This window comes from Chanodichthys erythropterus, chromosome 20 (assembly GCF_024489055.1).
Source record: "Chanodichthys erythropterus isolate Z2021 chromosome 20, ASM2448905v1, whole genome shotgun sequence".
Classification (NCBI taxonomy): Eukaryota; Metazoa; Chordata; class Actinopteri; order Cypriniformes; family Xenocyprididae; genus Chanodichthys; species Chanodichthys erythropterus.
The window spans coordinates 22,844,391-22,861,883 of NC_090240.1; the positions used below are offsets into that span (position 1 = coordinate 22,844,391).

At 37.6% G+C, this 17,493-nt stretch overlaps 1 protein-coding gene across 9 annotated transcripts; it reads right to left on the bottom strand.

The window, feature by feature from the left end:
* Positions 1-1,685: 1,685 nt before the first annotated feature.
* On the bottom strand, positions 1,686-17,230 carry pfkfb1 (6-phosphofructo-2-kinase/fructose-2,6-biphosphatase 1). Of its 9 annotated transcripts, none has more exons than XM_067371567.1 (14): positions 17,072-17,230; positions 7,520-7,645; positions 7,243-7,339; positions 7,053-7,119; positions 6,800-6,874; positions 6,298-6,354; positions 6,077-6,198; positions 5,751-5,958; positions 3,893-4,039; positions 3,719-3,823; positions 3,514-3,643; positions 3,343-3,405; positions 2,900-2,964; positions 1,686-2,820 (listed from the first exon to the last, which is right to left on the bottom strand). In XM_067371567.1, the coding sequence occupies exons 1-14, from the start codon at positions 17,199-17,201 to the stop codon at positions 2,761-2,763; spliced, it is 1,452 nt and encodes a 483-aa protein (XP_067227668.1). In that variant the 5' UTR covers positions 17,202-17,230; the 3' UTR covers positions 1,686-2,760. The 9 variants fall into 9 exon arrangements, with proteins under 9 accessions (XP_067227668.1, XP_067227670.1, XP_067227669.1 ...); XM_067371569.1 differs by lacking the exon at positions 17,072-17,230 and adding an exon at positions 10,908-11,073; XM_067371568.1 differs by lacking the exon at positions 17,072-17,230 and adding an exon at positions 8,245-8,417.
* Positions 17,231-17,493: the final 263 nt, after the last annotated feature.

Consider the following 17,493-nt stretch of genomic DNA (forward strand, 5'->3'; position numbering starts at 1 on the left):
CACAGCAGCAGAATACAGTTGTCAGTCCTGTATTTGAGTCGTTAATACGGTTACGTTCACACCCAGTATGGTTATCTATGGGTGTGACAACCACATTCTGTAACCGAACTCACACCCTTAAATTTTCAGGACTCACAACCGCATTCTCAGAATTAATGACATGGGTATTACAACGTAAACATTCCTGTGTCCTCATAAACAAAATGGCTTAAAAAACTAAACAGTGTTTTTTTTTTTTTTTTTTTTCAATTTAAAAAATGTTGAATGTTTTCTGTGATGGGTAGGTTTAGGGGTAGGGGTAGTGTAGGGGGATATATACAGTTTGTACAGTAAAAAAAACATTACGCCTATGGAATTAAACCACATATACAAGTGTGTGTGTGTTTGTCAAATGACATTTTTCTTAACAACATTTTTTACAGACCTGCATTTTTTCCATAATGTATTCAGACACACCTATTCAGTGGAAGTTCAATGGAATTCAAATACCTGTTTTGCATATCCAGTGTTTTTTTTTTTTTTTTTTTTTTTTGTTTGGTTGCTAGGGAGTGGCTTGGCAGCTGCAAATGATACAAGGATACTCCAAATGCTGCTTGCCAGTATGAATGAAATAAACCAACCCCCATGCCTCTATGATATTCAGATTTGAAGATATCCCTCTATGCTTTGCGTTGCTAGGGTGCTCTAAATAGTTGCTAGGGCGTGGCTATGAAGTCTTGAAGGTGATTTGTGATTGGTTGCTTGCTGCCCCGAGTCAAACAAGCCCACCCTCATGTTTCTATGACACTTCTATCCAAAGATATTCATTTGATCTTTTTCAATGGAAGTCTATGGAGCTTGTTACTAAGGTGCTCTATATGGTTGTTAGGGCGTGGCTTGATAGCTTCACATTGATCCTGAGAGACTGATTGGTTGCCTGAGTAAAATGAGTCCACCCCCTTGTCTCTATGACATTGTGATCCAGAGTTATGACTTGTCAAAGTTTGTCCCAATGTTAAGTCTATGGGATTTTTCGCCCGATTTTTCGTCCGCTGGACAAACATCGTACACCCGATCGCTTATAAAAGTCATAGCACACCATTCCTCAATAATCTGCATGATTTGACACCTCATTCGCGGGTCTATGACAAATGGTGCGGGACAGAAGAAGAAGAATAAGTATGTAGGAGAACAATAATGACGCTTTGCCTTTGGCAAGCACCATTAATGAGCTGTGAAGAGTGAAGTAGCTTGAGAATGCTCTTGTGAGATATTGTGATGACTAATATAAATTTATTTGTTTGGTTGCTGTCCATGGTAGCCTACTGGTAACTGAACAAGCTTCTGAATACTATACTTTATGAATGCATAAAAGGGCATTATTCCAAGCTCTCTGAACACAATATTAAAACAGCCAAATTAAATAAAGGCTACATTCTCATTCATACAATAGGGATTTCACCTGTTCTAACTAAACATTTATAGTAAGAAAAGGTCATTCTCACTCTTTAGTTGCAATATTTCCATCTTATCAACAAAATACTTGATTTTTAAAGTTTAGTTGGAAAAACCCAAGTTTGGATCCAAAAGTCTTATAAAAACTTAATTTAAAAATAATGTCCTGTATTTTCAAATTTATTGCAAAATATTTAATGGCAAATTATATTTAAAGGTACCATAGAATGGAAAAATGAATTTACCTTGGAATAGTTTAATAACAAGAGTTCAGTACATTGAAATGACATACAGTGAGTCTCAAACACCATTGTTTCCTCCTTCTTGTGTAAATCTCATTTATTTAAAAGACCTCCGAAGAACAGGCGAATCTCAACATAACACCGACTGTTACGTAACAGTCGGGATCATTAATATGTATGACCCCAATATTTGCATATACCAGCCATTCAAGGCATTAGACAAGGGCAGGATGTCTGGATGTGCCAACTGAATCAACAGACTAGGTAAGCAAGCAAGGACAATAGCGAAAAATGGCAGATGGAGCAATAATAACTGACATGATCCATGATATCATGGTATTTTTAGTGATATTTGTAAATTGTCTTTCTAAATGTTTCGTTAGCATGTTGCTAATGTACTGTTAAATGTGGTTAAAGTTACCATCGTTTCTTACTGTATTCGCGGAGACAAGACTGTCGTTATTTAATTTTTTAAACACTTTCAGTCTGTATAATGCATAAACACAACTTCATTCTTTATAAATCTCTCCAACAGTGTAGCAATAGCCGTTAGCCACGGAGCACAGCCACAAATTAATTCAGAATCAAATGTAAACATCCAAATAAATACCATACTTACGCGATTAGACATGCTGCATGACAAACACTTTGTAAAGATCCATTTTGAAGGTTATATTAGCTGTGTGAACTTTGTTTATGCAATGTATTAGAGTCACGAGCTCGGGGGCGGGGAGCGCAATAATTTAAAGGGGCCGCGAGCTGAATCGGTGCATATTTAATGATGCCCCAAAATAGGCAGTTAAACAAATGAATAAAAAAAAATCTATGGTGTATTTTGAGCTGACACTTCACAGACACATTCAGGGGACACCTTAGAATTATATTACATCTTGTGAAAATGCGTTCTACAGCACCTTTAAAAAAAATACCACATCGTGTTCTTAAGTCTTGGTAATCTTAATGAAAACACATAATTATGCCCTTCTATATTCTTCCTCCCACCTTGCTATCCATTTACACAATCTATATACAGTATGTGTAGATTAATTGTGCAAAAATGAGAAATTTGAGATTTTTTTAATGATTATAGATGTTCAGGTACAGTCCGGAGTGCTTCTTCTGGCTTTCTTGCGATATTCACATTCTGCAATGCAAACAAGAAATCCCTTTTAGACACTCATCGCAGTTTAAAAATCCTCATTCCATAGGGTTTCATGACTTACTGTGGGTTTGTCCCTGTGAGTGTTCACTGCTTGGACGTTCAAATAGAAGGACTCCACTTTGCATCCTACAAGGAGGGCATAAAAGAACACATGACAGTATTTATTGCATCAAGTATATGTAGCACATTCCATGAATGGGGTACAAAATAAACGAAGTCATTTGTATTAAGAGAAAATCATGTGGTAACAGGATTGCATCCAATAAACCAAATGTAATTTGGAATGTTGTTGTTTTTCTTGTTGGATACTGTCAAGAAGGTTGAACAGGTGCTACTAGCTACTTTTCATTTTTATCTTAGATAATCATTTAACTAACTATATCAACTTAGATCTAGTTCTCTCAAACGAAACAAAGGTCCCTAAAACAAGGGATTTCCACACCTTTTCAACATAGCAGAAACCCAAATTATGTTTGAAATAAAACCACAGCTATGGCTACTCACCGTAAGCTAATGGAGTCAGTTTGAGAACAGTATGCAGAGGACACTTTAGATATGGTAGATCATCTGAGGACAAATAAAAGATGTATAATTGGCAAAAAATTATGCTATCACGGTGACAAATTGCGTTTCATAGTCTGTGACAAGCAGTGGTTGGTTGCTTTTGGTTTAGACCTGCACTTTTGTCCAGAAAGTAGGCCAGTAGACAACGCATGACTGCCTGATGGCAGATGACCAGCACATTCTCTTGTCTCTCAAGCTCCATTATGACTGGCTCTAGACGGTGCACCAGGTCTTCATATGACTGCAGAACACAGAAAATGGCATATTTCTCGATATATTTCCACACAAACTCATTTGCGTTGTGGACGGGACTCACTTCACCCTTTGGATATCGGTAGCGGTACTTGTCCTGGTCTCTTAAGGCAAACTCCTCTGGATGGGTTGCCTGAATCTCCTCATATGTCATCTCTTCACATACACCCTTAAAATGTAAAGAAAAAACAATTGAACTCTGGTACATATGCAGTTCATGTGCATACAACTAGCTTACCGCATCGATTTCATTCAACGCCTTCCACTGTTCATATGGGACGCCCAGTGCCTCTGCTGTCTGTATGGTCCTTCTCATGTGGCTGGTCCACACCTTCAGGTCCTTGATGGATTGACCTCTGATGAACTCTGAGAGGGCCCGAGCATACTGAGTAATGAGATAGATGCAATTCTAATCTTTGTGTTCAAGGAAGGTTCAAATCAATCTTTTTATTCTAGAAGTTGCAAAAGTCTTTTCTTTCCTAATGAGATGTATATCAGTTCAAATTGAACAAGAAAAAAATGTAGGGCAGGACATTATTTAGTCCATCGGGAATTGATTGAATTGTTGGATGGTTGTGGTTTGCTATTGCTGTGATGTCATATGAGGGACAGGTTATCCCGCCCTCGCACAGGTAAACATGTCATCAGAGAAGAGATTAAATGTCGTTGCAAGTGGGAGGGGAAATTATTTTGATTAAAGATCATGAGATGCACACTGATAAACAACTTATGACTGATAAATGCTGTAATATTCCATAAAAAAACAAGAACTGTCAATCTTGATTTCATGGTGACTTTAAGCTACGTCCACATTAAAGGGTTAGTTCACCCAAAAATGGAAATTGTGTCATTAATTACTCACCCTCATGTAGTTCTACACCTTTGTTCATTTTTGGAACACAAATTAAGGTATTTTTGATAAAATCCGATAGCTCAGTGAGGCCTCCATTGCTAGCAAGATAATTAACACTTTCAGATACCCAGAAAACTACTAAAAACATATTTAAAACAGTTCCTGTGACTACAGTGGTTCAACCTTAATGTTATGAAGCGACAAGAATAGCTTTTGTGTGCCAAAAAATGAAATAATGACTATATTCAATATTATCTAGTGATGAGCGATTTCAAAACACTGCTTCATGAAGCTTCGAAGCTTTACGAATCTTTTGTTTTGAATCAGTGATTCGGAGCGTGTATCAAACTGCCAAAGTCACGCCCCCCAGTGGTGAACCACTGAAATTTCAAAACACTTATGACGTAACATAAGTTTACTAAGATCACGTGACTTTGGCAGTTTGTTACACACTCACTGACTGTGGCCTCACTGAGCCATCGGATTTTATCAAAAAGTATCTTAATTTTTGTTCCGAAGATGAACAAAGGTGTAGAACGACATGAAGGTGAGTAATTAATGACAGAATTTTCATTTTTGGGTGAACTATCCCTTTAATTGAGAAAAATTTGAAAACACATATTTTTCTCTACAAAAATTGAGCTTTTCCAAGTGGATACATTTGAAACAGCATTTTTGCATTCTAGTGTGGACTCTGAAAATGGATGTATTCAAAAACAATGATGGATTTTTAGTCAAGTGACGCTTATTGTACCCATAGGTTGTATTATCATTGCTGTGCCTGCTATACACTTTCATAGTGCTGTTAAAGATACAATCTTCATACTACATTGCTGCAAATATGACATACATTTTTTCTCACAATTGTTATCCTGCAGCAAAACAATTAAAACTGCGTATTAGACCATGGATTTTGAGTGTAACCTGGACACACCAGTGAGAAGTGGGATATTCTGCAAATAAAATGCTTGTTCCAGAAGACTTATGTGTGAACTTTATGTCGGCACTTTTGGTATCATCTCAGTGAGCTTTTATTTCAATTTATACATACGCAGTAAGATGTTTCAGTGTGGTCAAGCAACTTTTAAAAAACGCATGAAAATGCTAGTGTGCACAGAGGGCATTTCGAAACAAAAATTTTTTTAATGTGGATGTAACAGTTTACCATCAACATCAGTACACTTTTTTGACACAATGAAGTGTAAACTTTTTACAGATTTTATGTTTAGTTCATTGAAATCACCTTTTGGCCCTGTGAGGAGAGGCCTGAGTCTCCACCGATTCGTCCCAGCAGGTTGAGCTCACTTTCTCCATGGCGGCTCAGATAGATGGATCGTGGAGTGACGTGGATGTTCATGAGGTAATACACGATACGACTCTGAATGTGATCCTGGACCCGGTTTACGAGGTACCTGGATCCCACGTTAAAGATCTTAATGAAGGAGAGGTGCCTACAAAACAGAGGGGAGGTAAGACAGCAAAAGAGACCTAGAAGAAATGTAATTATATATTGTATGTAATAGTTGGCAGTTATACAATAACATCTCATTAAATTTGGCAGCACTGTACCTGTCTTTTTCCTCATCCAGGGAGACATAGGACATTTTGTAACAATCGATACGATTCAGAAAGTCCACCAATGCTTCCTCTTTGTCGTAGTTTTCATAATCTGGGCTGCTTAATTTTACTTGCTGTCAAAATCCATTAAATAAAACAAACAAGCAAATAATAATAATATATTATTATATTTTTAATAGTTTCACATTAATAGTTTAATAAAACAATCTTACCATTATATTTGCCTCAATGATTTCTGGGTCGTCGCAAATTGACTCAATGAAAAACACCTGGACACAAACATTTTCTATGAAATTTTGGTTTGAAAATATTAAAGTGTGACAGTAGTTTAACTGTTTTCATAATGAATAGGTGATGAAATAATCCCTGCCAGCCCTTGTCTTTAAAACAGCTGTTTTAAGTAATCCAAAAATAGCTCAATCTAGAATTGATATTTAATGAAAACAAATGTTTAAGATTGATGGGCAGGCAGTCTACCCATTGACATCCTATAACATTTTAATCGAAGAGGCTCCCCCTTGGGCAATGGCTCTGGTTTAAGCATTTTACATTAATAAATACCTTAATTCATATATCTTTAAAAATCTTGGAAGATCTTGGAAAGCTACCATTTTTAAGTAAAATCTCACAAATCATCAAAATGAATGCAATGTGAAGAATAGGCAGACTTCCATAAAGCAAGCTGTTGAATTAATAAAACCCTGCTGCACCTGCCTTGTAGCCCTTCTCCTTTGCAAAACTGATGATAACCCCTCTTCTATCCCTTGTGGTATTGGTAGCATCAAACACCTGTGAAGAGTATTTGTCAAAGATTGATTTGCATCTTAAAAATTTGTCGACCCCTCAATAAGAGTGTGCAGAATTCCAAACTAATCATATAACCAAACTAATCTCTTCCAAACTAATCTAATAATCTTAATAGCTTGGACAGACAGCAGAACTGTTATCCATTACATTCTTGACTCACTGCTACTTGTCCCTGCTCCTTATCGAAGTAATTGGCGATGTCCTTAAGAGCGCTTGAGGCACAGGCTCTGAACACATGACGGATATACATTATGTACAAAAGACAAATTCAGTCCTCACAGTGACAGACAGAGCTCAAACGTAATCTTGTTATTTAGAAGCTATATATAGTCATCTTAAATGTATTTTACCTGCGGATTTTCATGGCCTCCTCATTGTCCGGACGAAAAAATTCATAGTTCTTGTACGTCTGCACAACCTCTCTTCGATACTGACCCAAATTAAAGACTTTGCATACAACATCACAATGAAATTAATATGTTTTATATATCTATATCTATCTATCTATGTATAATTACATATATAAATTACAATATATATATATATATATATATGTATTATATATATATACTACAAACATAAACAATGCTTGCCATTAAGAGCTGATCATTAACTTAATACGCTCACCTTGAGTTGGGACTCCAATCCAATTTAGGTACCGGGTTAACTTTTTGGAGATATAGGTCTTTCCCCTCGCTGGCAGTCCAACCATCACAATCATTGTAGGACAGTTTGTAAACTGGGGTCGTGAAGCTGTGGACCAGTTGAAAACACTGACGTTAAAGTCTGAGTATGGTTTGAACGCAAGGTTGAAGATGTTCTATATGCATTCACAAGATGATGTCAATATAAAATCAATTTGATAGCCGGAATGAAGAATGAATGAGGTACAAGAAGAGGACTGGCATATGGCAGTATCAAAAGAACACACAAGAACCCATTAAATTCTGCACTAAAACCTATACATTGCCATTAATTCTATACTGATTTGTACTGAAATTCTATACTGATTTGTACTGAGACAGCAGGGTTATTCAGGTGAAGAGAGGCTGAATGTATAAAAACTAATGAAAGAACATCCCACAGCAACCAAGGAATCACATAAGTCTTGAAGCCAACTCCAGCACTTTTCATTCCGTTGCCACAACTGAAGAAACAAAGCTCTCAAGAACACAACTTGCTGCTTCAAGAGGCAATGTTATCAAATGCAGACTAAGGAAGCAGGCAGGGCTGAAGTTCACAACACCCGGGTTGATCATCTACAAGAGGTTACCACTTGAGAGGTGAGAGAAAAAGCAAATAGCGAAAAAGAGAAGGAAAGGCAGTTGAAATTAAGATATTCCCTCACTTACAGCCTCTCCTCTGGCTTAGAGAACTGCTCATCCACGGCACCCATATCTTGAGCAAAGGTGTTTGTGTGAGCTCCTTCTGCTCGGAGGACATGTCGTTGGGCCCTGCGCTGCTGACTGTGTGTTTAGGAACTGAGAACACATGGCTGGGTTCCCATCAACCCCAGGTCACCTGACTGAGGCGGGATAAGTTGGGAGGAGAGACAGGTTTGGCACAGTGGAGAGACAGAATCCTGGCTGCCATTGGTAATTGACTTAATTAACCCTTTGGAGGCTTTGAGTCTGTCACTTTTGGCTTCATGAGAAAAATGATAGCCATTTCTAAATAAAAATAAAACATTATGTTCAGATATGTTGCCATATATATTTTAGAAACTGTCACAATAAGACTTAATTAGAATGTAGTGTCTTCATTTGCAAAGTTCTCTTGCAAAACAATAAAATTTGATTTAAAAAAAGCATATTATATATATATATATATAATATACACACGTACGTACGTGTGTGTGTGTGTGTGTGTGTGTGTGTGTAAAGCGAGAGAAAGATCACATTATAATGGTTTTGATCTACAGTATTTATTCATTCAGTTTTATCCTTTATTAAAGTTTACAAATATCTTCTAAAATGCATTGTAAACACGGTTATCCTCACATTTCAAATGAACATAATCCAAATTCATGACCCATTTAGCATCACGTAACTGTAACACAATGAGGCCTAGTTCAAAAGCAGCTAGGTCAGGATGTGGTAAATAAGATTAAGTAAGACTGCAGACAGATTTAGGCCTTCAAGTGTGTCTTGTCTGATTCTGCATGTGCCTGATTTCAGGTTGTTGCCTTATCACCATGTGTCATTTGATATCACAGCCTTAATAATGTAACATCTCCTTAGCAGACAGCCTGCCGTGATGAAGAATAGAGCACATATTAATTTAAGATAGGGCTGCTGTGATGTAGTGACAACATTATGCTGTATAGCACACAGGCAGGATGTTGAAATGTTAAAACCTGCAGGAAAAAAACAGATGCGTGTGTGATTGCTCTTCAGATATAGTCATTGGAAATATAGTCATCAATGCTCTTATCTAGCCTAATGTACAAAGTCTCTTATCAAAAATAATATTTGTTTTTTTCAACCAGGAGCTGCTTTTTTCCGTGTACTCATATACTGTGACACGCATGGGCAAAATCCGCCCCGACAGCTCTAAAATATAAGTACACTGTTATTTATTTGTCAATTCGCTCTAAGAGGTTTGAAAAAAACATCAAATTGATGTCAAAAATGCAAACCAAACTGATGTCAAAAACTTGACGTCCATTTGACATTCACTCACTGATGTCTAAATGATGTTTAAAAAAAACCCATCAAATTGACGTTAAAAACATGACGACCATTTGACATCCACACAATGACGTCGAATTGATGTTTAAAAAACCCCCATCAAATTAACATCAAAAATGCAAATCAGACTGACGTAACAAACTTGAAATCCATTTGACATTCACTCACTGATGTCTAAATGATGTTTAAAAAAAAAACCATCAAATTGATGTTAAAAACATGACGTCCATTTGACATCCACACAATGACGTCGAATTGATGTTTAAAAAAACCCCATCAAATTAACATCAAAAATGCAAATCAGACTGACGTAACAAACTTGAAATCCATTTGACATTCACTCACTGATGTCTAAATGATGTTTAAAAAAAACCCATCAAATTGACTTTAAAAACATGACGTCCATTTGACATCCACACACTGACGTACAATTGATGTTTAAAAAAAAACATCAAGTTGATGTCAAAAATGCACATCAAGCTGATGTTAAAAACATGACGTCCATTTGACATCCACACACTGACGTACAATTGATGTTTAAAAAAAAACATCAAATTAACATCAAAAATGCAAATCAGACTGACGTAACAAACTTGAAATCCATTTGACATTCACTCACTGATGTCTAATTGATGTTTAAAAAACCCATCAAATTGACATTAAAAACATGACGTCCATTTGACATCTACACACTGACGTACAATTGATGTTTAAAAATGCACATCAAGTTGATGTAAAAAATGCACATCAAGCTGATGTCAAAAACTTGACGTCCATTTGACATTCACTCACTGATGTTTAAAAAAACCCATCAAATTAACATCAAAAATGCAAATCAGACTGACGTCACAAACTTGATGTCCATTTGACATCCACAAATTGATGTCCATTGATGTTTGGTCTTAATATTCTTGTTTGTATGTTTGCTGTGAAGTATGGTTCAAAGACAACCATATTAATATCTCAGGAGGCTTCCTGAGATAAGAGGCAGCTGGTACAGCAATGAGTGTGCACTCTGATATCTGATATCTTTGCCACGAGAGAGCTTCCTTGAGAACACATACTACACTCATGACCACATGTGCTACTTGTAGTGACTGAAATAAACAAGTTAATCATTTTAACTGCTGGTTCTCTACTAAATTGTAGCTCCATGTAGCAAACTGTAGAACCAGATGGCAATAATCCACCAGCCAAAATTAAAATCATCAACATTAAACAAAGCCTAATCCTGACAGCTTATGCTTTCCCAGCAAGCTATCCCAGTACTATTCATCTGTTGCCTGTTCACACTCCGACGTTCCGTCGTGCTTCTTTGAACTCACCAGCACTGTCACAGCGGGTTCGTCTGAAGAAGTCCTTCGGAAATGCATCCATCATTAGGGAAAACTAGAAGATCTGTAAATATTGATCCCCGACTTGTGTCATGAGCGGTGTGATGCATTTCAGAAGCTCGTTTTAATGTAACTGAACGAGAGAAGCTTGTGTATCAGCCCCCCACCCAATAGACATATGATCTGTGCTGTCTGGCCTTGTCCTTTAATGTCTGCCAGTCTGAGTTCACAAGCTCAGAGAACACAGGCTACTCACAACAACAGCTAGGGTTATGTTGCTGTATTTTAATCTTTATGCTTTTAATCCACTAGCCACACACAGTCATTTAGTTTACATACAGTAAACACCAGTAGCCTATATGTCAGTATTATGTTTTATTTGTCAATAATATATTTGATCAGGTGGTCTTTTAATCTGAACAATAATGGTTATAAAATCCAGAGGCAGCCAGTAAGTCTAGGGATGCATGATATCACTGCCATATTGGCCATTAATACCTGAATTGTTTTTAAATGTATTGGTATCTGCCCATAGGCTATTGGATATACACCTGCCTTGTAGGCAGTTGGTCCTTTCAAATGCTGCCAAAACAGCGCCAACCCTCTGAGTCATGGACTCTACAAGACCCCTGAAGGTCCTGTGGTATCTATCACCAAGACGTTAGCAGCAGATCCTTCAAGTCCTGTAGGTTGCGAGGGGGAACCGCCGTGGATCAAACTTGTTGGTCCAGCACATGCCACAGATACTCTGCTGGATTGAGATTTGGAGAATTCGGAGGCCGAGGCAACACCTTGAACTCTTTATCATTAGTGCCTTGTGGCAGGGTGCATTATCCTGCTGAAAGAGTCCACTTCCACCAGGGAACAAAAGTTGTTCAGATCTTTATTACTGCCAATTTCTCCTGCATCAAACACATTGATTATAAGAACTGATTGTTTGCTTACCATCTAAAAACCCGATTCCAAAAAAGTTGGGACACTGTACAAATTGTGAATAAAAAAGGAATGCAATAATTTAAAAATCTCATAAACTTATATTTTATATATTTTATAGAATATAGATAACATATCAAATGTTGAAAGTGAGACATTTTGAAATGTCATGCCAAATATTGGCTCATTTTGGATTTCATGAGAGCTACACATTCCAAAAAAGTTGGGACAGGTACCAATAAGAGGCTGGAAAAGTTAAATGTACATATAAGAAACAGCTGGAGGACCAATTTGCAACTTATTAGGTCAATTGGCAACATGATTGGGTATAAAAAGAGCCTCTCAGGCTACGTCTACACTAATCCGGATATATTTGAAAACAGAGTTTTCGTCTAAAATGCTCCGCGTCCACACTATCATTTTCAAACGTTTTCCAAAAGTTGCTCATCCACACTGAATCGTATGAAAACGCTTACATCCCCCTACTGCGCATGAGTAAAGCTTCGACCTGCGTCATTCCCGCTAGGCGTTTATTTACTTTCCGGCTCTTTGAAACTTTGAGGCAATGTCAAGGAAAGGCACTGAGTTTTTTAAATGGACCGACAGTGAGGTGGAGTTGTTGCTGCAAGTAACACAGGAGTATAAAGTGGCCAAAGCAAGCGAGAATGTAGACTGGGAGACGTGTCTTGGCTGAATTGGTCATATGACTGCATCACATGACTAAAAATGCAGCCTCCGTTTTCACAGTCCACACTATGACGCGAAGACAGCGTTTTCAAATTTATCCACTTTGGAGAGCGTTTTCCAAAAGCTATGTTTTCGTTGACTTAAAACGCCGTCTCAGTGTGGACGGAAGGCCAAAACGGAGAGAAAAATATACGTTTTCAAACGAAAACGTATTAGTGTGGACATGGCCTCAGAGTGGCAGTGTCTCTCAGAAGTCAAGATGGGCAGAGGATCACCAATTCCCCCAATGCTGCGGCGAAAAATAGTGGAGCAATATCAGAAAGGAGTTTCTCAGAGAAAAATTGCAAAGAGTTCGAAGTTATCATCATCTACAGTGCATAATATCATCCAAAAATTCAGAGAATCTGGAACAATCTCTGTGCGTAAGGGTCAAGGCCAGAAAACCATACTGGATGCCCGTGATCTTCAGGCCCTTAGACGGCACTGCATCACATACAGGAATGCTACTGTAATTGAAATCACAACATGGGCTCAGGAATACTTCCAGAAAACATTTTCGGTGAACATAATCCACCGTGCTTTTCGCCGTTGCTGGCTAAAACTCTATAGGTCAAAAAAGAAGCCATATCTAAACATGATCCAGAAGCGCAGGCGTTTTCTCTGGGCCAAGGCTCATTTAAAATGGACTGTGGCAAAGTGGAAAACTGTTCTGTGGTCAGACGGATCAAAATTTGAAGTTCTTTTTGGAAAACTGGGACGCCATGTCATCCGGACTAAAGAGGACAAGGACAACCCAAGTTGTTATCAGCGCTCAGTTCAGAAGCCTGCATCTCTGATGGTATGGGGTTGCATGAGTGCGTGTGGCATGGGCAGCTTACACATCTGGAAAGGCACCATCAATCCTGAAAGGTATATCCAAGTTCTAGAACAACATATGCTCCCATCCAGACACCGTCTCTTTCAGGGAAGACCTTGCATTTTCCAACATGACAATGCCAGACCACATACTGCATCAATTACAACATCGTGGCTGCGTAGAAGAAGGATCTGGGTACTGAAATGGCCAGCCTGCAGTCCAGATCTTTCACCCGTAGAAAACATTTGGCGCATCATAAAGAGGAAGATGCGACAAAGAAGACCTAAAACAGTTGAGCAACTAGAAGCCTGTATTAGATAAGAATGGGACAACATTCCTATTCCTAAACTTGAGCAACTTGTCTCCTTAGTCCCCAGACCATGGGCATAGGTTTAGGGGGGGACGCTAGGTACTAGTCCCTATTAATATTTTGAGATGACAAATTTGTCCCCACCAATATTTAGCAAGCTCCTTTGAACTGCTATTTGGATCTTTGCACTGCTATTTGGATCGATTCTAATGGCCAGGACCACGACAGTACAAGAAACGCCGTAATTTGATTGGTGGCGGGGTATCTGACAGGCTACACGCGCGGGCCGGGACTACTTTTGTGCTTGCACTAGGAGCGAGCGGGTGGTGTGTGTGCACGCGCGCATGTTGATGACGCCAACGGTAAGTTACTGTCTCTCTGCCACATACAAAGGCCAGAGTAAAAACATTTTAATATTCCGTTTTTTTGCCCCTTTTTGTACTTTGTAGATGCCACCCAAGAAGAAGAAAAGGGACATAAAGGGGACAAATTATAACTCCATTATGGCTACTTTCCACATTTTACTTTCCACATAAGAAGCTTGTCCCCTGCATTTGCATAGGGGACAAGCTTCTTATGTGTAAAGCAAAATGTGGAAATTAGCCATAATGGACTTATAATTTTGAGTGCCAAAGAGTAGAATAAAGATTTTTTTCTGCTTTGTTTTTTGGTTTATTATTATGCTCCAAAAGTTCTCAAAGTCTACCTCTTGCAACAGCGTTTTTTTTTAAGTATAAATAGGCTACTAACGCACATAGTAAATTATGTTTGTTTGTTAATAAACCGTATGGTTGTTCAGCATTTCACATTCCCAGGTATTAACGTGAGTGTACTGGAGGGTAAATAGTGTTGTGCCGCGTCACCCCCTGGGTGGTTTCTGCCGCGACCAAGTAACACTATCTTGGTCACGAGCCAATTCATCTATTCATATTACTCAACTCCTGTAAAAAGTTTACCTTTATAGATTCAGGAGGAGTCAGGTAGGCATATAATATTTTCTTCTTAGATTATATTATCTCAGGGTCTACTTGTCTACTTGTCTCAGGGTCTAATCTTTTTCAGACAGTCAACTTCTGATACCCCAAATGGATTCTCACTCTACAACAATAAACAGACTGAGACAATACTATCAGAGTTTGAGGGCAGTCCCCATTCTCATTTTATTATTTCTTGCAAAGGCAAAAGCTAAATTCACCACTCTATGCCAGCTAAGCTGGAAGTTCCATGGGCCAGATAAATAATTACATTTTTAAAGCTTACCCTCTTCTCTATTCAATATATGTTCTTCTCTAAGAAAATCAGGTGTCTTCTTTGATCTTCTGAGGGTTGTGGTCTGGCGACGGCTTCCGCTTGCTTGTATGCGCAGCAAAAACTACACAAAATTCTACTACTACTCCTAGAGCTTTTGAGGCCCCTGTTTTTATATTCTCTTTTGACGCATTTTTCTCTTCATTTATGCACATGTGGTTTCTTCTTGCGTCAATTGCTAGGTTACTTGTCTATCACCTTTTTACTTGCATCTATGCATTTGTATTCAAAGCAATGGCTTAAGCAATACACACATTTCTTTATTATACATTTTTAGCAGATTTCTACCTTGCTAGACATTTATTTCCTAACTGTCTTCATTCTTATCAGTTACACACAACAATATTTCTCTCCCCAGAACCCATGTTCACCTACACACATAATGCAACATTTGTAATTTTTACAGGATGTGGTATACACTTCACTCAAGCCCACAGCATTTTATATGTCTTGTCTTATGAAAACTTCATAGACCCCAGAGATTCTCCAAGTTCAGCAATTTTCTGCTTTTAATTATATCTTTTAAAATCTTTATCAAATTGTTTGGAAGAGAACATTCCATTTCTCTTGACAGTGTTTATAATAGAAAAAGTTATTATATTTATTTATTTAGATTTGTTTCCTTGTGGCAGAGTATTTTTTGTTAGTGTAAATACTAATGTACATAATAATTTCTGTTAATAAAACGTTTGGTTGTGCAGCATTACACAGTCTCAGGTTTTTATTTTTATTTTTTGAGAGTGCATTTGAGATTATACAGATATACTAGCTCTTTAGGGACAGTATGGATGGTATATCGGGGTCAGGAATCCTGACTCAGGATACAATATAATGAGATGAAGTAGATTCACTTCTGTATTGTGATATTCTGTATTGCCAACAGTCTGAAATAAAAAAGGAAATCACCTATCTTACAACAAAAGAATTCTGGGGGAGGGGGGGTGGGGGCCTACGCCCATGCCCCAGACGTTTGTAGACTATTATAAAAAGAAGAGGGGATGCCACACAGTGGTAAACATGGCCTTGTCCCAACTTTTTTGAGATGTGTTAATGCTATGAAACTTATTTTTCCCTTAAAATGATACATTTTCTCAGTTTAAACATTTGATATGTCATCTATGTTGTATTCTGAATAAAATATTGAAATTTGAAAAACATCATTGCATTGTTTTTATTCACAATTTGTACAGTGTCCCAACTTTTTTGGAATCGGGTTTGTAATCTATCCCGAATATTGACCCCAAAGACCACATTAGGTTTAATTAATATATAGCCTTGTTATATGATCAATGAAATTCACTTCACCTGTGACAGGTCATGATGTTTTAGCTCATCAATGTTTGTAATTAATGTTGTATTAATTGTATTAATTTTTTTAGACTGAATAGAATTTTAATATCACTTTAGCATGACTTGTCTTGTTGGTATCTGCTAAGATTTTAATATCAGTGCATCCCTATTGGTGTATCCAAAATGGCCAATATTCATATTCATGCATTTGAGTCATATTTCATGTTACTCATTTATGGCTTATGATTTATCAATATTATCTTTAATTTCATATATTCATGTAATCCTACTGCATATATTTATCTTCATCATGTATTTACTACACATTTATGCTCATTTTTCATTATATTTTTGTTTGAAGAGTATGCTTGCGGTCTTCAATTGTTCTTCAAATGTTCGTATGTGACAATATGTTTTGTACTTCTTTGTGGTTAGATACTGGACGCCTCCCATGTACTGCAGAAGCGATCTTTCCATCCTTCCAGCAATACTATTTTGCTAAAGACTTGATATTTGAAATGTGCAAGCTTTGCACAACTGTTGTTTCAAAAAGGTGTTAAACTCACATCTTGCATGCTTATTTTTAACTGTCATGGGACAGTCACAACCAGTCACGATTCTTATAGCAGGAAGACATATATCACTGACATACCAGAAAGTTTAGTTTGACCTATCTTATCAGTCCAAACAGACCTTTAAGTGAGATGTAAGTTTTCCTATGCTTAAAGGGTTAGTCACCCAACAATGAAAATTCTATCATTTATTACTTACCCTCGTGTTGTTTCACACCCGTAAGACCTTCGTTAATCTTCAGAATACAAATTAAGATATTTAAGTTGAAATCCGATGGCTCTGTGAGGCCTCCATAGGGAGCAATGTCACTTCCTCTGTCAAGATCCATAAAGGTACTAAAAACATTTAAATCAGTTCATGTGAGTACAGTGGCTCAATATTAATATCATAAAGCGACGAGAATATTTTTGGTGCGGCAAAAAAACAAAATAACGACTTATTTAGTGATGGCCGATTTCAAAACACTGCTTCAGAAAGCATCGGAGCATTGTGAATCTGTGTGTCGAATCTGCTGTTCGGAGCACCAAAGTCACGTGATTTCAGCAGTTTGACCCGCGATCCGATTCATGATTCGATACACTGATTCATTTATGCTCCGAATCTTCCTGAAGCACTGTTTT